At 35.7% G+C, this 18,627-nt stretch overlaps 1 protein-coding gene across 1 annotated transcript in view; it reads right to left on the minus strand.

Annotated features, from left to right (window-relative positions):
- Positions 1-15,813, minus strand: part of LOC115697278 (MLO-like protein 6) — a 40,349-nt gene extending 24,536 nt beyond the window's left edge. The window contains exons 1-10 of the mRNA XM_030624214.2: positions 15,574-15,813; positions 15,397-15,454; positions 15,148-15,302; positions 14,919-15,035; positions 14,460-14,520; positions 11,897-11,985; positions 11,701-11,775; positions 11,493-11,581; positions 195-244; positions 18-58 (exon numbers count right to left, since the gene is read on the minus strand). Coding sequence (XP_030480074.1) covers positions 18-58; positions 195-244; positions 11,493-11,581; positions 11,701-11,775; positions 11,897-11,985; positions 14,460-14,520; positions 14,919-15,035; positions 15,148-15,302; positions 15,397-15,454; positions 15,574-15,705 — 867 coding nt within the window. The 5' untranslated portion in view covers positions 15,706-15,813. The remainder of the gene's footprint in view (positions 1-17; positions 59-194; positions 245-11,492; positions 11,582-11,700; positions 11,776-11,896; positions 11,986-14,459; positions 14,521-14,918; positions 15,036-15,147; positions 15,303-15,396; positions 15,455-15,573) is intronic.
- Between the last annotated feature and the right edge of the window lie 2,814 nt (positions 15,814-18,627).

An 18,627-nucleotide genomic window follows, 5' to 3' on the forward strand; every position in this document is an offset into this window, starting at 1 on the left:
TTTGTTATTATTCTTACCACTAATGGAATAATAGGAAGCCATAGATGATTGTGAAAGCCTGCAAGAATTTAGACAAACAAAAATATCATTATAAGTAATTGGAAATTTTAATATTATAAAGATTACTCATACACTATAAAGAAATCGTACTATATATAAAAAAAAAATCATAAATATAATATATTCTTTCTTACTATGTGCGTTGAAGAACAAAAAGAGTACAGAAAAAATCCAGATCCACCAACTGCATAATGAAAAGAATAAATTTAAGAATGTTAATTGTTATGAGCTAATGTAGTACTAATTGTGTTGTTTTTTTTTTTTTATTATTTTTTGAGGAAGTAGTACTAATTGTGTTATGATGAATTTAGTATCATATTAGAAAAATATCGAATCTTTTGTGATCACTTTAATTAAGTTTAAGCAGAATAAAAGTTTCACTATTTAATCCTTGAAGAAGTTTTTCGACAAAGAGAAAGAGAGAGATCTATGAGGAAGACTTTAGAAAAGCTTCACTAGATTGAAAAGTGGGAAAAACCTTAGTTATTATTTGAGGTGTTATCTTATTTATATTGATCAAGAATACAGAACAATTAGTTACAACAATCTTGACTCTAACAACCTCTAAACAGAGTAACAAAGCTAAAGCTAACTAATTCTAAAAACTAACTGTATAAACGACTTAGTGTCTTGGCTAACATCTCCCCTCAAAGGAAACGGGAATGAACCAAATGAAGTTTGGATTTCAAGTACTCAAAACGATCAGTAGGAATGGCCTTAGTAAGGACATCAACAATTTGATAAATCGATGGGACATATCGGACTAATAGTTATTGAGCGAGAATTCGGTAACGAACAAAGTGTAGATTAATCTCGATATGCTTGCTACGAGCATGAAACACGGGGTTCGCAGAAAGAGCAGATGCTCCTTCATTGTCCACCCACAAAATAGGAGCTTGAGATAGTGAAACTTGTAGCTCACCAAGAAGAGAAACAATCCACTTAATTTCAGCAACCACATTAGCAAGAGCACGAAACTCACTTTGAGTGCTAGATCGGACTACAACTTGTTGCTTTTTTGCACACCAAGATATCAAATCTCCACCAAGGAACATAGCATAACCACTAGTAGAGTGATGATCATTGGGAAGCTAGTCCAGTTAGCATTATAACAACCATGAGGATCCATAGTAGTTGTTGGTGTAATAAGAAGACCCTAAGAAATAATCCTTTTTCAAATATTTAAGTAACTCTTTGCAAGCTTCCCAATCAACAATAGTAGGATCTTGAAAAAATTGAATTAATTTATTAATAATAAAGATAACATCAGGTTTGGTTAATGTAAGGTATTGTAAAGCTCCTAGTGTACTACGATAGAGAGTGGGATCAGAAAAAAAGAAGCACCTTCATGACGAGACAATTTGTGAACAGAACTGGTTGGATTTGGACAAGCTTTTTAGCACCCTCAAGATGAAGTTTAGCCAAGAGATCAGTGATGTACACAAGTCCTAGAAAATAGTGTAATGGACCCAAGTCTTAAGAGAAAAATTGGAGTTAAGATCATGAATAAGCTTGTGACTGATGGTGGAATTAGGACCAGTAACCAATATATCATCCACACAAACAAGAAGAAGCACAAGTGTCTGTCCTGAACCAAAAACAAAGAGAGAATTGTCAGACCGAGACACTTTGAATCCCCACTGCAGTAAGGTAGTTTTAAGCTTATCATTCCAGGCACGAGGCTTGCTTGAGACCATATAAAGCTTTGTGTAATTTGTAAACACGGTTAGGGTTGGAAGGATCCACAAAGCCAAGGGGTTGCTACATATATACCACTTCATTAAGAGTGCCACTTAGGAAGGCATTGCTAACATCAAGCTGCTGAATAGGCTAACTGGAAGAGACAACCAGGATTAACACAGTTCAAACCGTAGTCGATTTAACTACATGGATGAATGTTTCTTCATAATCAATTCCAAGCTTTTGGAGATACCCTTTAGCAAAAAGGCGAGACTTGTAATTATCAAGACTACCATCTGCATTCAACTTTATCTTGTGAACCCACCTATTTCGAATAAGATGCGTACTTGGATCATATGGAACCAAAGTGATATAACCTGCTGCCTCAATTGCTCAATAACAGATTAACAGTAGAAAAGAGAAGAAAACATCACAGTGAGTGTTATTGAATTCAAGTAAAAAAGATTACAAGATAGAGCCTACAAGGCTCTTGCTGCAGAGAGAGAAATCTCAATACCAGCATAAACCCCATAAACCTCCCAAACAGTACTTTAACAAACTTGCAATCTCACTCACAATTACAATCATACCCTTTAACCGTATAAGACCAAACTACCCTTAAGCATTAACATTTTACCTCTCCTAGCATAAGTGAACCGCACCTTGGTCCTAACATTACCCCCCCCCCCCCTATATCTCGAACCTTGTCCTCAAGGTTGAAAGCAGGGAGCTGTTGGCGGATGGTCTCAAACTTCTCCCATGAGGCTTCAAACAAGGGTAAATTCTTCCAACGGATCAAAACATCAACTTCATCACTGGGACCATTAGTGCCATGGCGCACATTCAGCACTTCCTCGGGCTCCACTTGCAGTTCCAACTCCGGAGTAAGTTGGGAGGAAAGGTGGAAGAAGAGGAGGCTGCCCCAATGACGGCTCGGAGCTGAGAAACATGAAAGACGGGGTGTACCGCTGCACTAGGAGGAAGGTCAAGCTTGTAGGCTACTTCACCAACGCGGCTCAAGACTCGAAATGGCCCATAGTAGCGGGCTGCCAACTTCTCATTACGACGGACAGCCAACGTTTTCTGTCGGTAGGGACGGAGTTTGACAAACACCAAGTCACCATCCGCAAAACGGACCTCACGACGGTGGGAATCAGCCGTGGTCTTCATGCGGTGTTGAGCACGAAGGAGATGCATTTGAGATCACCAAGGAAGGAATCCCTATCTTCCAACATTTGGTCCACGGTCAAGACCGCCGACCCGCCTGAAGGATAACGCACTAAAGGGGGAGGGTCGCGGCCATAAAGCACCTTAAAAGGTGTACACCCCAAAGACGAATGAAAACTGGTATTATACCAATATTCCGCCCAAGACAACCACTTGGCCCACACCCGAGGTTTCTCCGAAGCAAAACAACGCAAGTAGGTCTCAAGGCAGCGGTTAACTACCTCCGTTTGACCATCGGTTTGGGGATGGTAGGCCGTACTATGCTTCAAAATCGTGCCTTGCTGCTTGAACAGTTCAGCCCAGAAGTGACTAAGGAAAACACGATCTCGATCCGAGACAATAGAGCAGGGAATACCATGGAGCTTGACAACATTGTCAATGAATGCTTCCGCCACAGTTTTGGCAGTAAATGGATGGCGGAGAGTAATGAAGTGACTATACTTGCTCAAACGATCAACCACGACCAGTATAGTATCTACCCCTTCGGAACGAGGCAAGCCCTCAATGAAATCCATGGTGATATCATCCCACACCTGGGCGGGTAAGGGTAACGGTTGCAACAAACCGGCTGGAGACATCGCCATAGACTTGTTGCGTTGACACACCTCACAACGACGAACAAAGTCAACAACTTGCTGCTTCATCCCCGTCCAAAACACATCAGCCCGAAGGCGTTGGTAAGTGCGGGATTCCCCGGAATGTCCCCAGATGGGAGTCTCATGATATTCCTTCAAAAACTGAGGTAAAAGAGAAGAGGTGGCAGCAAGCACTACTCGGCCCTTGTACCTCAGCTGGCCATGGTCAAAGGAGAACCCGGAAACCTCCTTGTGTTGCTCCAAATCAGCACAAATCTTAGCCAAGAAGGGGTCGGCTAGCACTTCTTGATGGACCACATTCCAATCAAGCCAAGAGGATGTAGTAAGGACGGCACAAGTTGCGGGAAGAACTCGCGACAAAGCATCAACAGCCTTGTTAGCAATGCCCGGACGGTATTGTATCTCAAAATCAAACCCCAGTAACTTCACCAACCACTTTTGGTGTTCCGGAGACACCAAACGTTGTTCCAAAAGGAATTTCAAGCTTTGTTGGTCGGTGCGTACCAAAAACCTCCGACCCAACAAGTATGGCCGCCATTTGAGAATCGCCAACACTATGGCCATGAGCTCCTTCTCGTAAATGGACTTGAGTTGAGCCCGTGGCTTCAAGACTTGGCTGAAATACGCAAGGGGTCGGCTTTCTTGCATGAGAACGGCTCCTAGAGCATATCCCGAGGCATCCGCCTCTATAACAAATTGTTTAGTGGAGTCCGGAAGAGCTAAAACCGGAACTGTGACCATGGCGTGTTTGAGAGCTTCAAAAGCGGTGGTAGCTTCATCATTCCAACAAAATCGATCTTTCTTCAATTGCTCCGTAAGAGGCCTAGCAATGGATCCATACCCCTTGACAAACTTTCGATAATACCCCGTAAGACCCAAGAACCCGCAAAGACTTTTCAAATTGGTGGGCAGCGGCCAATCCAACATTGCTCGGACCTTGTTGGAGTCCACCGAGACCCCAGAAGCAGAGATAATGTGACCCAAGTATTCCAATTGCTGTTGGGCAAAACAACACTTTTTCTTGTTAGCATAAAATTGGTATTTAGCCAAGGTATCCAGGACTACCTGTAAATGTGAGAGATGTGCCTCCATGGTCGGACTATAAACCAGTATGTCGTCGAAGAAAACAAGCACAAAGCGACGAAGAAAGGGTTTAAAGACATCATTCATGTTAGCCTGAAATGTTGCTGGCGCGTTGGTGAGTCCAAACGGCATAACCAAGAACTCATAGTGACCCTCGTGAGTCCGAAAAGCAGTCTTAGGCACATCCTTCGGTCGCACCCGAATTTGGTGGTACCCCGACTTCAAATCCAGCTTCGAAAAGACCTTGGCACCATACAACTCATCAAGAAGCTCATCAATGACTGGTATCGGAAACTTGTCAGCAATGGTTTCTTTATTGAGAGCCCGGTAATCCACACAAAAACGCCAACTTCCATCCTTCTTCTTCACAAGTAATACAGGACTCGAGAACGGGCTCGTGCTTGGCTGACAGATCCCCCCTTGCAACATTTCACACACCAATCTCTCAATCTCATCTTTTTGCACATGAGGCTAACGATAGGGCCGTATACTGATCGGGGCTACTCCGGAGCGGAGGCAAATAGCATGGTCTCGGTGTCGGGGAGGTGGCAATTTGTTTGGCATGTCGAAAACACCCGAAAATCGCTGCAACAACTCCGAAACAGCCGCTGGAATGTCCTCCCCAGCCCCCACGGCAGTTGTATGGCCGAACTCCACCCACAACCCTTCATGTTCTTCTTTGATGGTCTTGATCATCGTCTTAAGTGAGACCCGAGTCTTGTGGAGGGTGGGGTCACCACGTAACTCCACCATTTGGCCGCCCCTTTTAAACCTCATGACCCCTTCCTTCCAATTATGGTGAGTGTCACCTAACGTCTCTAACCACTGGACACCCAAGATTACATCAGTGCTTCCCAAAGCCAAAGGCAAAAAATCGTCAATTATCTCTACTGTTTGCAATGAAACCGGCACCCCCAAACAAATTCCCGCTCCCTTGACCGCTTGACCCGTTCCCATTTGAACTCCATAGGCTTCCGTAGTTGAAATGGGAAGTTTGAGTTGAGTAACCAAGGATGTAGCTATGAAATTGTGAGTAGCTCCACTATCAATAAGTACCGTCACCTCTTGGCCATGAACACTACCCACCAATTTCATAGTTTTTGGAGAAGTCAACCCAACCACAGAATTAAGTGACACTTCCACCACTTGAGCTTCAGTCAACCCTTCCTGCTCATTAACGCCTAGTTCTTCCATGGCAGTCAACTCTTCCATTTCTTCCACTTCCTCTTGCACCAAAATGATTTGTAATTCTGGGGATTTACATTGATGTCCCCTTGTCCATGGTCCATCACACTTGAAACACACTCCTCTAGCTCTTTTCTCTTGCACCTCAGTCTCCGTAAGTCTCTTGAATCCCTTACCAAACTCCATTTCTCTTCTCTGGTTTAAGGGGGTTGATGCACGCTGGAAACTATTTTGGGAAGAAATACTTTTATTAATTGTCCCATTCATCCCATTAAAAGTCCTTTGAGTGAGCCCATTTGGATTAAATGAAGAATTTCTATTTGGGCTTACCCCTTTACTCGGCCCACTCCCAAAAGCCCGAACCACTTTAGGATTGGCTTCCACTATCTCAGCCAACTCCATAGTCTTCTCCAACCCCACCGGTTCAAGGAGACGGAGTGTCCCCTGTATCTCCGAATTCAGTCCCTTCAAGAACGCCGACTCCAACAGCGGCTCTGCCACCGCCCCCAATGACGCCGTCAAAGCTTCGAACTGTTGCCGGTATTCCTGAACGGTGGACGTCTGCTGCAACGCCAAAAACCGATCATACGCCGATCCTTCGTGCGCAGGGAGGAATCGCCGGAGAAGGAGGTCCTTCAACTCGCCCCAGCTGCGGATTTCACGCCGTCGATTCTCCCATCTGAACCAGCGAAGAGCCGGTCCTTCTAAACACAAGACAGCCGCCTCCAACTGCTCCTCCGCCGTTAACCTCTGCAATGCGAAATACCTCTCCGCTCTATACGTCCAATCATCGGGGTCCGAACCAGCGAACAGAGGCAGCTCGATATTCCTTGGGCGGAATTCAGGTCGTCGTCCCCCATAACCACCAGTCTCGTCCGGATTATGGCTTCCCGCTCCACTAGACCCGATCGGAGGTTGAACGGACCTCCCAATTGGGCTTCGCGGACCATCGGTAAGTTCTGTAGCCATTCTCGCTTGTCCCCGGAGTAGCAGATCCAACTTCTCGCTAATGACAGCAATGCCCCGTTCATGAGATTCAACCTTCTCCCTCATCGAATCCCAATCCCCGTGAACTTGTGACTGTGATTCCTCTTCACCCAATTGAACCGATTCCACCACCTTCTTTGAACTTCTCGTATTCGTCATGTTCCCAGATCAATTGCTCTGATACCAATTGATATAACCTGCTGCCTCAATTGCTCAATAACAGATTAACAGTAGAAAAGAGAAGAAAACATCACAGTGAGTGTTATTGAATTCAAGTAAAAAAGATTACAAGATAGAGCCTACAAGGCTCTTGCTGCAGAGAGAGAAATCTCAATACCAGCATAAACCCCATAAACCTCCCAAACAGTACTTTAACAAACTTGCAATCTCACTCACAATTACAATCATACCCTTTAACCGTATAAGACCAAACTACCCTTAAGCATTAACATTTTTACCTCTCCTAGCATAAGTGAACCGCACCTTGGTCCTAACACAAAGTCTAAGTACCCTATTTAGTGAGAGCTTTGAATTCATTATTCATGGAGCCATACCATTTTGGATCTTTGAGGGCAGCTTTAATATTGGTTGGCTTAATTGGTAAAAGGGCCTCTAAAAGTGGGTGATGAGTAGCTAAATAGGCCTTTGGTTTATAGATTGCATGTTGGGATCTAGTAACCATCTTGTGAGCTCAAACATAAGAGGATGATGGTTCTACAACAATTCTAGTATTGAGAGAAACATTTTCTGGAATAAAAGAAGAACCAAGGGCTTCACTAGTAGATGCAGATGGTAACTGAACCAGTAGTGCGAAAATTGCACCAAAAGGCACAACAAGAGCAGAAGCAGCAGCAATAGGTGCAAGACTTGGAGATTGAGATACAACATTAGTCTCAGAAGAAGAGGCAATAGTTACATCAAGTGTGATAGCATTGACAGATGTTGTAGCATGAGTTGCAGCAGGATTTTCAAAACCATAATGAATTGGAGTAGCAACACCATGAGAAGTAGTAGCATTAGTAGCAGAACAAAAGTGATTTGTGAAAAATGAGCTTCAAGATAAGAACTAGAAGATAAATGTGGTACCTAATACTCATCTGATGAGGATGAGGCTAAGAAATGTATTCATTAAAGACCACATTCTGAGCAATAAAGATTCTCCTAGCTTTGTTTTTACATATCTATCCCTTGTTTTGAGGAGAATACTCCAAAAATAAGCATGGCTCAAATCTAAAACTTAACTTGTGACTATTGTGAGGTCTCAAATGTGAATAACATACACACCCGAATGAATGGTTTCGAGAATGTGTAATCACGTACTTGATAAAATATACATTCATAGGGACTCAAATCATTAAGCACGGGTGTAGGAAGTCTATTTATAGAATACACTGCCCATTAGAAAGCATTCCACCAATAAGACATGTCTAAACCAGATTGAGCTAGTAAAGTCAAACCAGTCTCTATGATGTGCCTACGCTTGCATTCAGAACGACCATTTTGCTAATGTGTGTGAGGGCATGGATGTTGAAAATGAATCCCTTGATCTTGCAGAAATTTGCCAAAGTTTTTGTACTCACCACCTCCATCAACCTATGCACTCTTAATAGGTAATCCAAATTATTTTTCTACAAGAACTTTGAACCTAATGAACACCTCAAACTTTTGTGATTTTTGTGTTAAAGGAAAAATGCATGTAAGCCTACTGAAATCATTGATGAAGTGAACATAATATCTGGATACATCTTTAGAGGAAATGTAAGAAGGACCCCATAAATAAGTGTAACAATTCTAAGGGTTGATTAGCTCATGTGAGAGATAAGGACAAGGGAAGTTTTATGATTTTTTCCTTTTTGACACACTTTAAAAAATTGTAAGTCTTCGATTGATACTTAATTAGGAATTTTGGGCATTAAGTTTACTTAAAATTTAAGTGAAGGGTGACCAAGTTTACAATGAAATACATTGGCATCATTAGTAATAGATGCAGAAAAAATTAAGGATCACAAGAAATTTCAAAAAGCAAACTTTTATTAACCTGAGTTTTATTACAAACACTTGTCATTGAACATTTACTACTTGAAATATTATAGGATTGATTACAAGAGGATGCCAAGGAACCAATAATGATTGAAGGGAATTTGAGAGAGGCTCATAATAAGTGGCAAGATGACATTACAAACTAGTAAAAGAAGTGGACTGAGAATCATCTCCAAGCATATAGAGGCTATTTTTACATTTCCCTTTCAGCAAGACCCTCCCTGATTGTTTTTTCTTGACAAAATAACAAGACTTGTGAAACTCAAGAAACACATTATTATCATAAATTAGCTTAGATACACTAACCAAATTCATTGTGATAGTAGGGACTTTTGATACAGAATTTAATTGTAAAGTAGAATTGGAAGAGAGGGAAGAATAGCATGACCAATATGAGAGATAACTAACTTCTTACCATTACGTACAGCAAGGAATTCAGAGCTAGTGTAAAGAAATTTTCTGTAAAATCTAGTATTGTTAAAGATGAGTATGCTTGAGGATCATGATCACCTTGAACTTCAGTCAAGTAAGCTCAAGGTGGATTTGTGGAAGCCTTGGGAGTGATAAAAGCTTTGTCAAATCGATAATGACGTATCGCAACAGTATGATCCAACTTGAGACACACTTGACGTAAAGGTCTTGGACCATTTGAGAAAAAAGATCGATTATATGGCTTGGCTGCTGGTGTTGAAGTAGTTTCGTATGTTGACCCTCGAGCAAAGGGAGGTCTGTAAGGGTCAGGATGATTGGTTCTTGAAGATCCAATTGTAAGATTTCCTGCCATCTTAGTGGAGAGGTCACCAACACTATGATGGCGTTCAATTCTACACTCATGAACCATTAACAATGCTTGCATTTCTCCAAGGACTTTAATTCACGACTGGAAGTTATATTGGAGACAACTGAATCGTATTTAGGTCCAAGGCCATTAGCAGTTGAAGTTCAAGATAAGGATCACTAACAACACATCGAGTAATAGCCAAACTGTCACTGAGAGATTTAAATTTTGTCAAAAAATTCAGAAATAGAAAGATTTCCCTTTTGAATGTTTCAGAGTTGTCCTTTGAGCCACAGAAGAGGAGCCTTTGATTAGCTTGAGAATCTTTGTTCGAGAGCCTTCCACAACGAGGATGAAGAAGTATGCGAGGCAAGAGAAGAAACAACAACTTCAGTCATCGAGGATCTCAGCCAAGAAAGTAACAACTGATCTTTGCGCCTCCATTAGCTAAGAATATGATTCAGATCGCCATTTTGCAAGAACCGAGGAGGTTTGTTGGTGTTGAACAAGAAATTATCAAGATCATAACCTAGTAGGGACAATTGCGATTTCTAAGACAAGTGGTTAGCTTGATCGAGTTTGATTGTTTAGGAGGAGCTCAACAAATTCGAGAAGGGATTCCATGGATGATTTGGAAAACCAAAGTTTGGAGCAGAGAGTATTGTTGTTGGAGTGTCGTTAACATCAATTTTAGATTGAGGATCATTTGAAGAGTTTGCCATGAACGTCAGTCAAGAGCTCTAATACCATGAAAAAGTTTTTCTATAGAGAGAGAGAGTGAGAGAGAGAGAGAGAGACAGATATAAGGAAGACTTTAGAAAAGTTTCACCAGATTGAAAACCGGGAAAAAACTTTAGTTATACTGAGGTGTTATCTTATATTGATCAAGAATACAGAACAATTAGTTATAACAATCTTGACTTTAACAACCTCTAACCAAAGTAAAAAATTGAAGATAGCTAATTCTAAAATAGCTAACTAACACTAATGATATTAACTGCTTTATGACTCGTTTGGTATGTCGTATTGCATTGTGTTGGATTGTATTGCAGTAGTGTTATTTAATAAAATACTATGTTTGGTATTGACTTGTATTAATAGATTTTGTAAAGTTATAATATATTTTCAATAAACTCAACCCAAACACCGACTATGGGAAGGGTCTGGGTCCGGGTTCAGTTCGGGTCCGAGTCTAGGATTGGGTCCTGTTTCAGGTCTCGGGTCTGGGTCTGGGTCTTAGGTTTGGGTCCCGAGTCTAGTCTCGAGTCCAAGTCCGAGTCCCGGGTCCGGTCGGTCCTGTTCGGGTTCAGGTTCAAGTCTCGAGTCCCAGGTCACGGTTTAGGGTCCGAGTTGGGGTCCCGCGTTCGAGTCCGGGCATGGGTTTCGGTCCTACGTTCGGGTCTCGGGGTCCAATTCGGGTCCGGGTCGGAGATTATAGTTGACCCGAATCCTTTGTAAATATTATAATACAAGCTAATACAGACCATTTGTTATGCATTAAATAATACAATTTACATTGCATTAAAAATTTTTGTCGTAATAATTAATACAATATATTATTTTATTATTTATTATTCAATACAATACGGTTCTTATACAACCTACCAACATAATATTGGCTAATAGTCCTGTGTTTTTTTTACTTAGTAAAAAGTAAACTCTTATTAATTGCCAAATCAGAAAAAAAAAAAACACATACATACGATTAAATTCCTTTATTATTATTATTATTTTAAAGAGCCAAAGTGCTGTAATGTAATAGACCAACTCTTAGTTTCCTCTTCTATATAAATACATTTTTCGTTAAGAAAAGAAATAAACTACGTATATAAGAATAATTTATAAGGTAAACTTACTTTATCCCCACAACCACGCGAAAGTCATTCTCCAAAGCCCTTCTTATATATTTTTGGAAATCAAAGTTGGTTCCTTCATCAAAATGTGCCTAGAAGATGTTCGTACGATAATATAATTTCATTAATCTTTATAAATTTCTAATAATACTTAAAAAAACATAAGTACAGCCAGAGAGTATAACTGGTAAATTGGGACAGTAGATAATACCATTATGAATCCATGTCTTAGAGTCAAATAATCCACCTTTGATACAGATTTATAGAATTGTCTAAGAAAGCAGATCTGCAATTTAGTCAAAATTTTATTAAATTCTCTTTAATTTAATAAAAGTATATTGAATATATATTTTTTGAAGAAATATTATTAATTATTTAGAAGAAAAATTGGTTTGATATTTAATTACCGGCCACCGCAGAATTCGATGTTGGCTCCAATAGTGCAAATGCCTCTTCCCAAATGATGTTTGATGGATTAGCTTAAACCTTCGTGGATCTGATTTAAATTGTAGTCATTTAATTTAATTAATTATAACAACAACAACAATACAAAAAGAAAAAAAAAATATAACAACAATCACAACAGTGGAGGAATCCATAATTTAATCCTCGACGGTTAATACATTTATAATTTGGTGGGGGATTAATTACATTTTTTTTCTTTCCAAAATTTGAAATAATAATATTGTTGTAATATATGACGTAAGTAATTAATATTATATACTTTGTTTGCCTAATCAATTTTCTGCACGTGGTTTACACTTATAAGAGATAATGTAACTTTAATGTGGTCTACTTTGTTCTTTAAAATGTTTTATTAAATTTTTGTTTTTTTATTTTTAACTCATACTTTTATATTACACCATGTATTAAATTTATTTTTTAAAAAACTTTCTATGTAATTTAAATATAATATCTGTATATATTTTATTAACTTAAAAAAATAAAAAAATAAACAAGATGTTAACTAAAAGAATGAGAGGGAATTTTTTTTTATATATATATATATATATAAAAGGGTAAATAGTGGCATAAGTACCTAAAGTTATAGGTTTGTAAGCGGTATAAACTCAATGATTTTTTTTAGTGGCATAAGTACCTAATGTTTATAAAAATGTAATTTTCTTCTAATTTCATCAGTACAGATTCTGTTATTGTCTTAAACAGGACACATATAAGACCCGAATTTTAGATTATTTGGTCTGATCAAAAAATATGTAGTATCATTTACTTCCAAATCTTTTTTTATTAAATTTAAAACGGAGCCTGTACTGACGAAAATAGAGAAAAATTACAGTTTTACAAACATTGGGTACTTATGCCACTAAAAAAAATCATTGGGTTTATGACACTTACAAACTCAAAACTTTGAGTACTTATGCCCCTATTTATCCTATATAAAATATGTTTAATTCTCCATTATTTATTGAGCTACGTAAAACTCAAGAGATAGTCTTAAGCTATTTTAGATCTTGATTTACCTTACTTATGGATATAAATTTTAACACAATTCTTTAAAACTTTAGCAAATAAGTTAGTTTAACTCTTTCTATTGGGGATGCTCTAAAATTGAGGATGTGTAATGTGTTTAATTGGAAGTAATAAAAAGAAATACAATGGAAATGAATCAATTTTTAATTCATTCCATTTATTTAATGTTACATTTTAAAATACTGGAAGAGTCATTTCTATGGAATGACTTTTTTATAATTTTAGTACATGAAATAACTTTTTTCTTTTGAAATAGAAGAAAAAATCATTTCAATAAAAAATTAATAATTTTTTCTGTTATAAAATTTAAATTTTATACTATTTTATTCCAATTATTCTCATTCTTATTTTTATATTTTTATTCATTTTAATTAAATTTAACCTTAATGCATGTGTCTAATTATTCTTATCAAAAGTTTGTTTAATGAAAGAGGATGCAATTACGAATAACGTTCATATTATTATACTATTATTAATATAATTATGTTATTAATATAATTAACTTACATTTTAAAATTTTAGTAATTAGATCTATGAATTTAATTGAAATTTATTAAAAATATTGCATTTTATTTTAATAATTATTTTTTAAAAAATGAGACACTAACTCATAGTGAATAATATCTAATAATAACATATAGAGTGTTTTCACAATGCACTCTACTAAAATAAGTATACTGATTCAATCAGTTGCTGTTTTCACATCTATATTAGTTTTTTAGTACATTTTTTTTTTCATAGTGTGTACGTTATAATTGTTTAAAATATTTTGCAAAATTTTGAGAAAATTCGAAATACTTTTTAATGTAGAAATTAATGTCAAAATCGTCTATTTCACATGTATAAAATAAAAAAGTCAAGCATGCAACACTCTTTGAATCCTATTTTCGACTGTTAAATTTTTTTCAAATTTATCAAAATTTTACCAGATGTCTTAAATAACAACGTATACGACCATAAAAAAAAATTGAAATAAATATTCTTATAGATACCGAAATAAATAAATATGCATCAGTACACTTATTTTAAAAAAGTGTATTGTAAAATTTTTTAAATATATATTATTTAACTAATACGTGCTTCTCACAAATGAATAAATAAATAAAAAAAAAATCATAATATTTGGTTGTAGGTAAATTAGATAAAATTATTTTTTTAAAAAAAAATAGACAAAATTAACTTTAAATAAGAATGATTTTTTTTTTGAAATCCAATAAGAATGATTAGTTTTAGATATCCAACGCGGTAATATAGTCATGTATCTTTCAATTGTACATTTTTTGTCCACTAGTTAGGTTCACAGTTTTGTCGCTTACCTTTTCTATTTATGACAAATATGTCCCAACCAAAATAGTATAATTAGGTCCAACACAATGCTATTAATATATAGGGATTATATACATTCAAAAACACACACAAAATAATAATAATAATAATAATAATAATAATAATAATAAAAAAAAAAAAAAAAAAACGTACCATTAGAAAATTGATAGTCCAATGTTCTGGTTTCTGCCTCCCATGCCTCCCACCTCATCATCTGAAATTTATTTTTTTCAATCGTTAATGTTGAAATTAGAATGAATTTATAAAGATATCCAAACACAAGCCAAGCCAATTTGTCCTTTCTTTCTATTTAATTAGATCTAAACTGATGGAAAAGTCCCGACTTCAGCAATTGACACACTCTTGTTTTGCTTGGAAAGCTCATCTAGCACCTTCATTTAACTTCTATTTTCATTTTATTTTGAATCATACTTTTATGACTTGCACTAGCAATATTACATTAAATATTAACTACAGCCTAAACATGTATTTATTTTGGTAACAATGAAAATACGAAATATATATTCCTATCCATTTTATTCTGTCAGTTTTTTTCTTCTTAACCTTTAACCGAATTTAAATGTAATATTTTGAATGTAAAGAATTTTCTACCTTGGCAATGCCAAAACCGAAGGTAAGAACGCAAGAGAAGACATGGGAAACGGCCAACACAAAGATCAGGTACTGAAGCTGCCTTACACCATTTCTCGATAGCAGAGAAACCTTATCCTGTTTTTCCATCCATACCACTGTTTCTAAATCCTTTTTCTTTAAAATACCATAAATATATTTTTGCAAAAATACCACATTTTTTTGTCCAAAAAAAAAGGGTATATTTTACCTGTTGGGCGCACTTAGCTTCCTCCTCTACGTCGGTGGACATTTGGGTACCACAAGGAAGAAATGTGTGGCCAACACTTTCGGGTATACATATGTTTGCAATTGTCTTTTCGCTAATTGTTAGAAACAATGATACGAACCCCAACAGCATCAGCTCTGCATTAATTCATGATTAACAAGTAGTTATATATAATAATCCCACAATAATTCATTTATACTAAAAGAAAAACATTACAAATCAAAATCACACCTGATTTGATCTTATCAAGAGCTTCAAGTAGAGATTTCTTCCGTCTTTTGTTTAGAAACTATGAAATAAGAGAGTTAAGGAGAGCTTTTTTTAAGATTACAACTGATTATAATGATAGTAATTAACTGCAAAGATATATATTTGAGGAAAATGATAAAATATGGGTGATAACGGTACCTTGGCTAAGCGATGAAGCAGATGCTCAATGATAATAGAGACTAAAATCAAAACAAAGCAAACTGTTGCCACTGCCCAAGTCGGCGTCCTTTCAAGTGTCGCTTCCGTCGTAGTACTATCTTCTTCCGCCATTGATCTTTCCTAATCCTACTCCTCTCTCTCTTCTCTTTCTCTCTCTATCTCACACACTCTCTTTCTTTCTCTCTCTCTATATATATATATGGAGATCGTCTATTACTCCGGTTGATGTTAATCAGGCCACTTTGGGTAAAATACTGTACAATAAGGCCTCGTTTGAAACGCGGTATTAGGTCGTATTGTATTGTATTATATTAAATTGTATTTTATGCCATATTTTTTTATGTAAAATTAGATGTAGTATTAATTTTTATGGACACCTAAATATATAATATTTTAGTATAACTTAAAGTTTAACATAGTATTATACAAAAATATAATGTATAATCCAATTCAATATAATACAATATAATACAATACAATCTAATACGACATTCCAAACTAGCCCTAATAGAATTATTGTGGGAAAAATTTCACTAGAAATCACCAAGGAAATGTATACAAGGAAAAGGGAGAGCTTCATATATATGGAGAGAGAAAGGGTAGTGAAAACAATTGAAATTTTTACATCATTGAGTATGCCATTGATGACACATTGACACTAACAAATCGTTTATGTAGTTTATTAATTATAAATAGTTTCACATAACTGCAATTTACCACACTTATATAAATTACAGATTACTCACAAAATAGTCACATAGCAACTTGATTATAATATATGGATACAGATTCTTTTAGTTTGATCCACAATTTTGGCGAAGCATAGCCCACCATACTTTATTCTACCAATAGTGCGTATGTAATGTATAAACATGACATTTTAACTAAAATTATTTTCAATGAATGTTAATTGTTCAAAAAAATATAAACATGACATATGAATAATTTAATGATTCTCACCATTTAAATTATACAAAATATTTAATTTATTTCTAGTTTAATTTGCGGTATAAATATTTAAGTTTAACTTCTTATTATAAATATTTAAGTTTAGTTTTTGACGATAATAATACTTATTGCAACGTCTATAACTATTTGACCATTAGGTATTAAGTCTTTATTCACCTGTTATTTTCTTATTAATATATTTAAATTAATTTTTAAATAAAAAATAAAAATTTAATGTCATGGACTAATAAAGAATTGTCACATGACAATTTACTTGACATTCAACAGCCAGATACCTATAGATGTTCTAGAATTATAACTTAGATATCATTTTCGTTAAAAATTAAAGTTAAGTATTTATTTACAACTGCGAGTTAATCTTAAATATTTATACCGTAAATTAACTATACACTTAAATTATTGGGTAAGCATGCATACCTTGAAAAGGTTACTGTAGTAGACACATAGGACGGACTTGAGAATATATGGGCTGCGATTTAAATTTTAGGACTGTTATTTTTAGAAATATACAGAAAAAATATTGAAGAAGAGTGTTATGGACTCAAACCCATACCATTATATGTGTCATACACGCCAACCAACCAAGCTATAAATATTTATTTTTTATAGTACACTTAATTTTTTTCAAATAAAAAGCTTTTTATTTGGAAAATTTACACCCCATGCTTAAATTATCACTTTTATTACATTTATATTGTTACACGGTATAATTTACTTTTATACTGTATATATTTTTCATTTATACTGTATTCATTTAAATATCTTACTTTTTTACTGTTTTGAGTGACATTTGTCACATCAATTACATTGGGTCAGTTTATTCTTTTAAGATGAATACACGTTGTTGTTAGAGAATTTATATATATAAACTGAAACATATATGTTTATGTATAAAATGCGGAATTAAATCAAACATATATACACTATGAATAAGGATCGAAATACCTCCAGCCATTGATTCTTGAGCTTCAAACCCACATAAGCTTTGATCTGCAAAGGAAACTTGTTGATGTGGGTAATCGGGCTTCCTCGCTCTCTCAACTCTCTTTAGATGGATTTTGCTGTTATGAACAGAATGAGTGAGGAGCTCAGGAACCGAGACCCTATATTTATAGGTCAGATACTCCATCAGTATCTGCGCCACATTAATTGTCAGAATGTTTTGACAATTAATTCAGGAAATCAAATTAGGTAATGAATATAGAAATCTGACCATATATAGAATATTACATAATTGATTTTGTCCAAATTCAATGAATATAAAATATTCATTTATCAGAAAATCAGTTATTTATTTATTTCCTTAAATAGAAATTTATTTCTTTAAATAGAAATATATTTCCTTAAATAAAAATATTCTTATATTCTCCCACTTGGTCAGCATTTAGACTAAAACATTCAAACCCAAACGTTCCTCATTATATAATAAACATACGAATCATAGCGACATATTCTCATTATAAGTCGAGTATTATCTTCCATGTATTACGATATATTTATTATATAACAATGTACTTTATGTGGCAATGTACTTAAGCGAATAAACCCTAACCCTTATGTTTATTCAGGTCCTCTTACGATAATTTTCTCAGATGAAATTAAGGTGCACATAAATATGAGAAAATATCAAAATTAGAGTTTCATTGAATAATTTTTGGTTGTACAAATAAAAACTGCATATGGATTAACTGAATCCCATATTTACTTTATGATCCTTGAATTTGTGTTGCGGCATGCCTTTAGTCAAGGATGTGCGATCACCCAATTCAGTATGCGTGATTAATGACCACTTATCACACCTTTTTATGACTAAATTCTTAATGTCGATATGCTAGCTTCGACCAGTACTTTTATAGTTATTTAGCCATAAATATTGTAGCTGGATTTATCGCAAAACTTTCTTAATGGCCTAATGAAACTGTAATTCTGAACTCTAGGCCTACTATGAAACTCTATAATACATAATACGAAATGTATCCTCAAAACAATAAATGAATGTGACTTCTATAGTAGAAATAACAATCAAGATTCTCCACAATATAACTTACTGGTAATCTTAAGGTT

This window comes from Cannabis sativa, chromosome 7, assembly GCF_029168945.1.
Source record: "Cannabis sativa cultivar Pink pepper isolate KNU-18-1 chromosome 7, ASM2916894v1, whole genome shotgun sequence".
NCBI lineage: Eukaryota > Viridiplantae > Streptophyta > Magnoliopsida > Rosales > Cannabaceae > Cannabis > Cannabis sativa.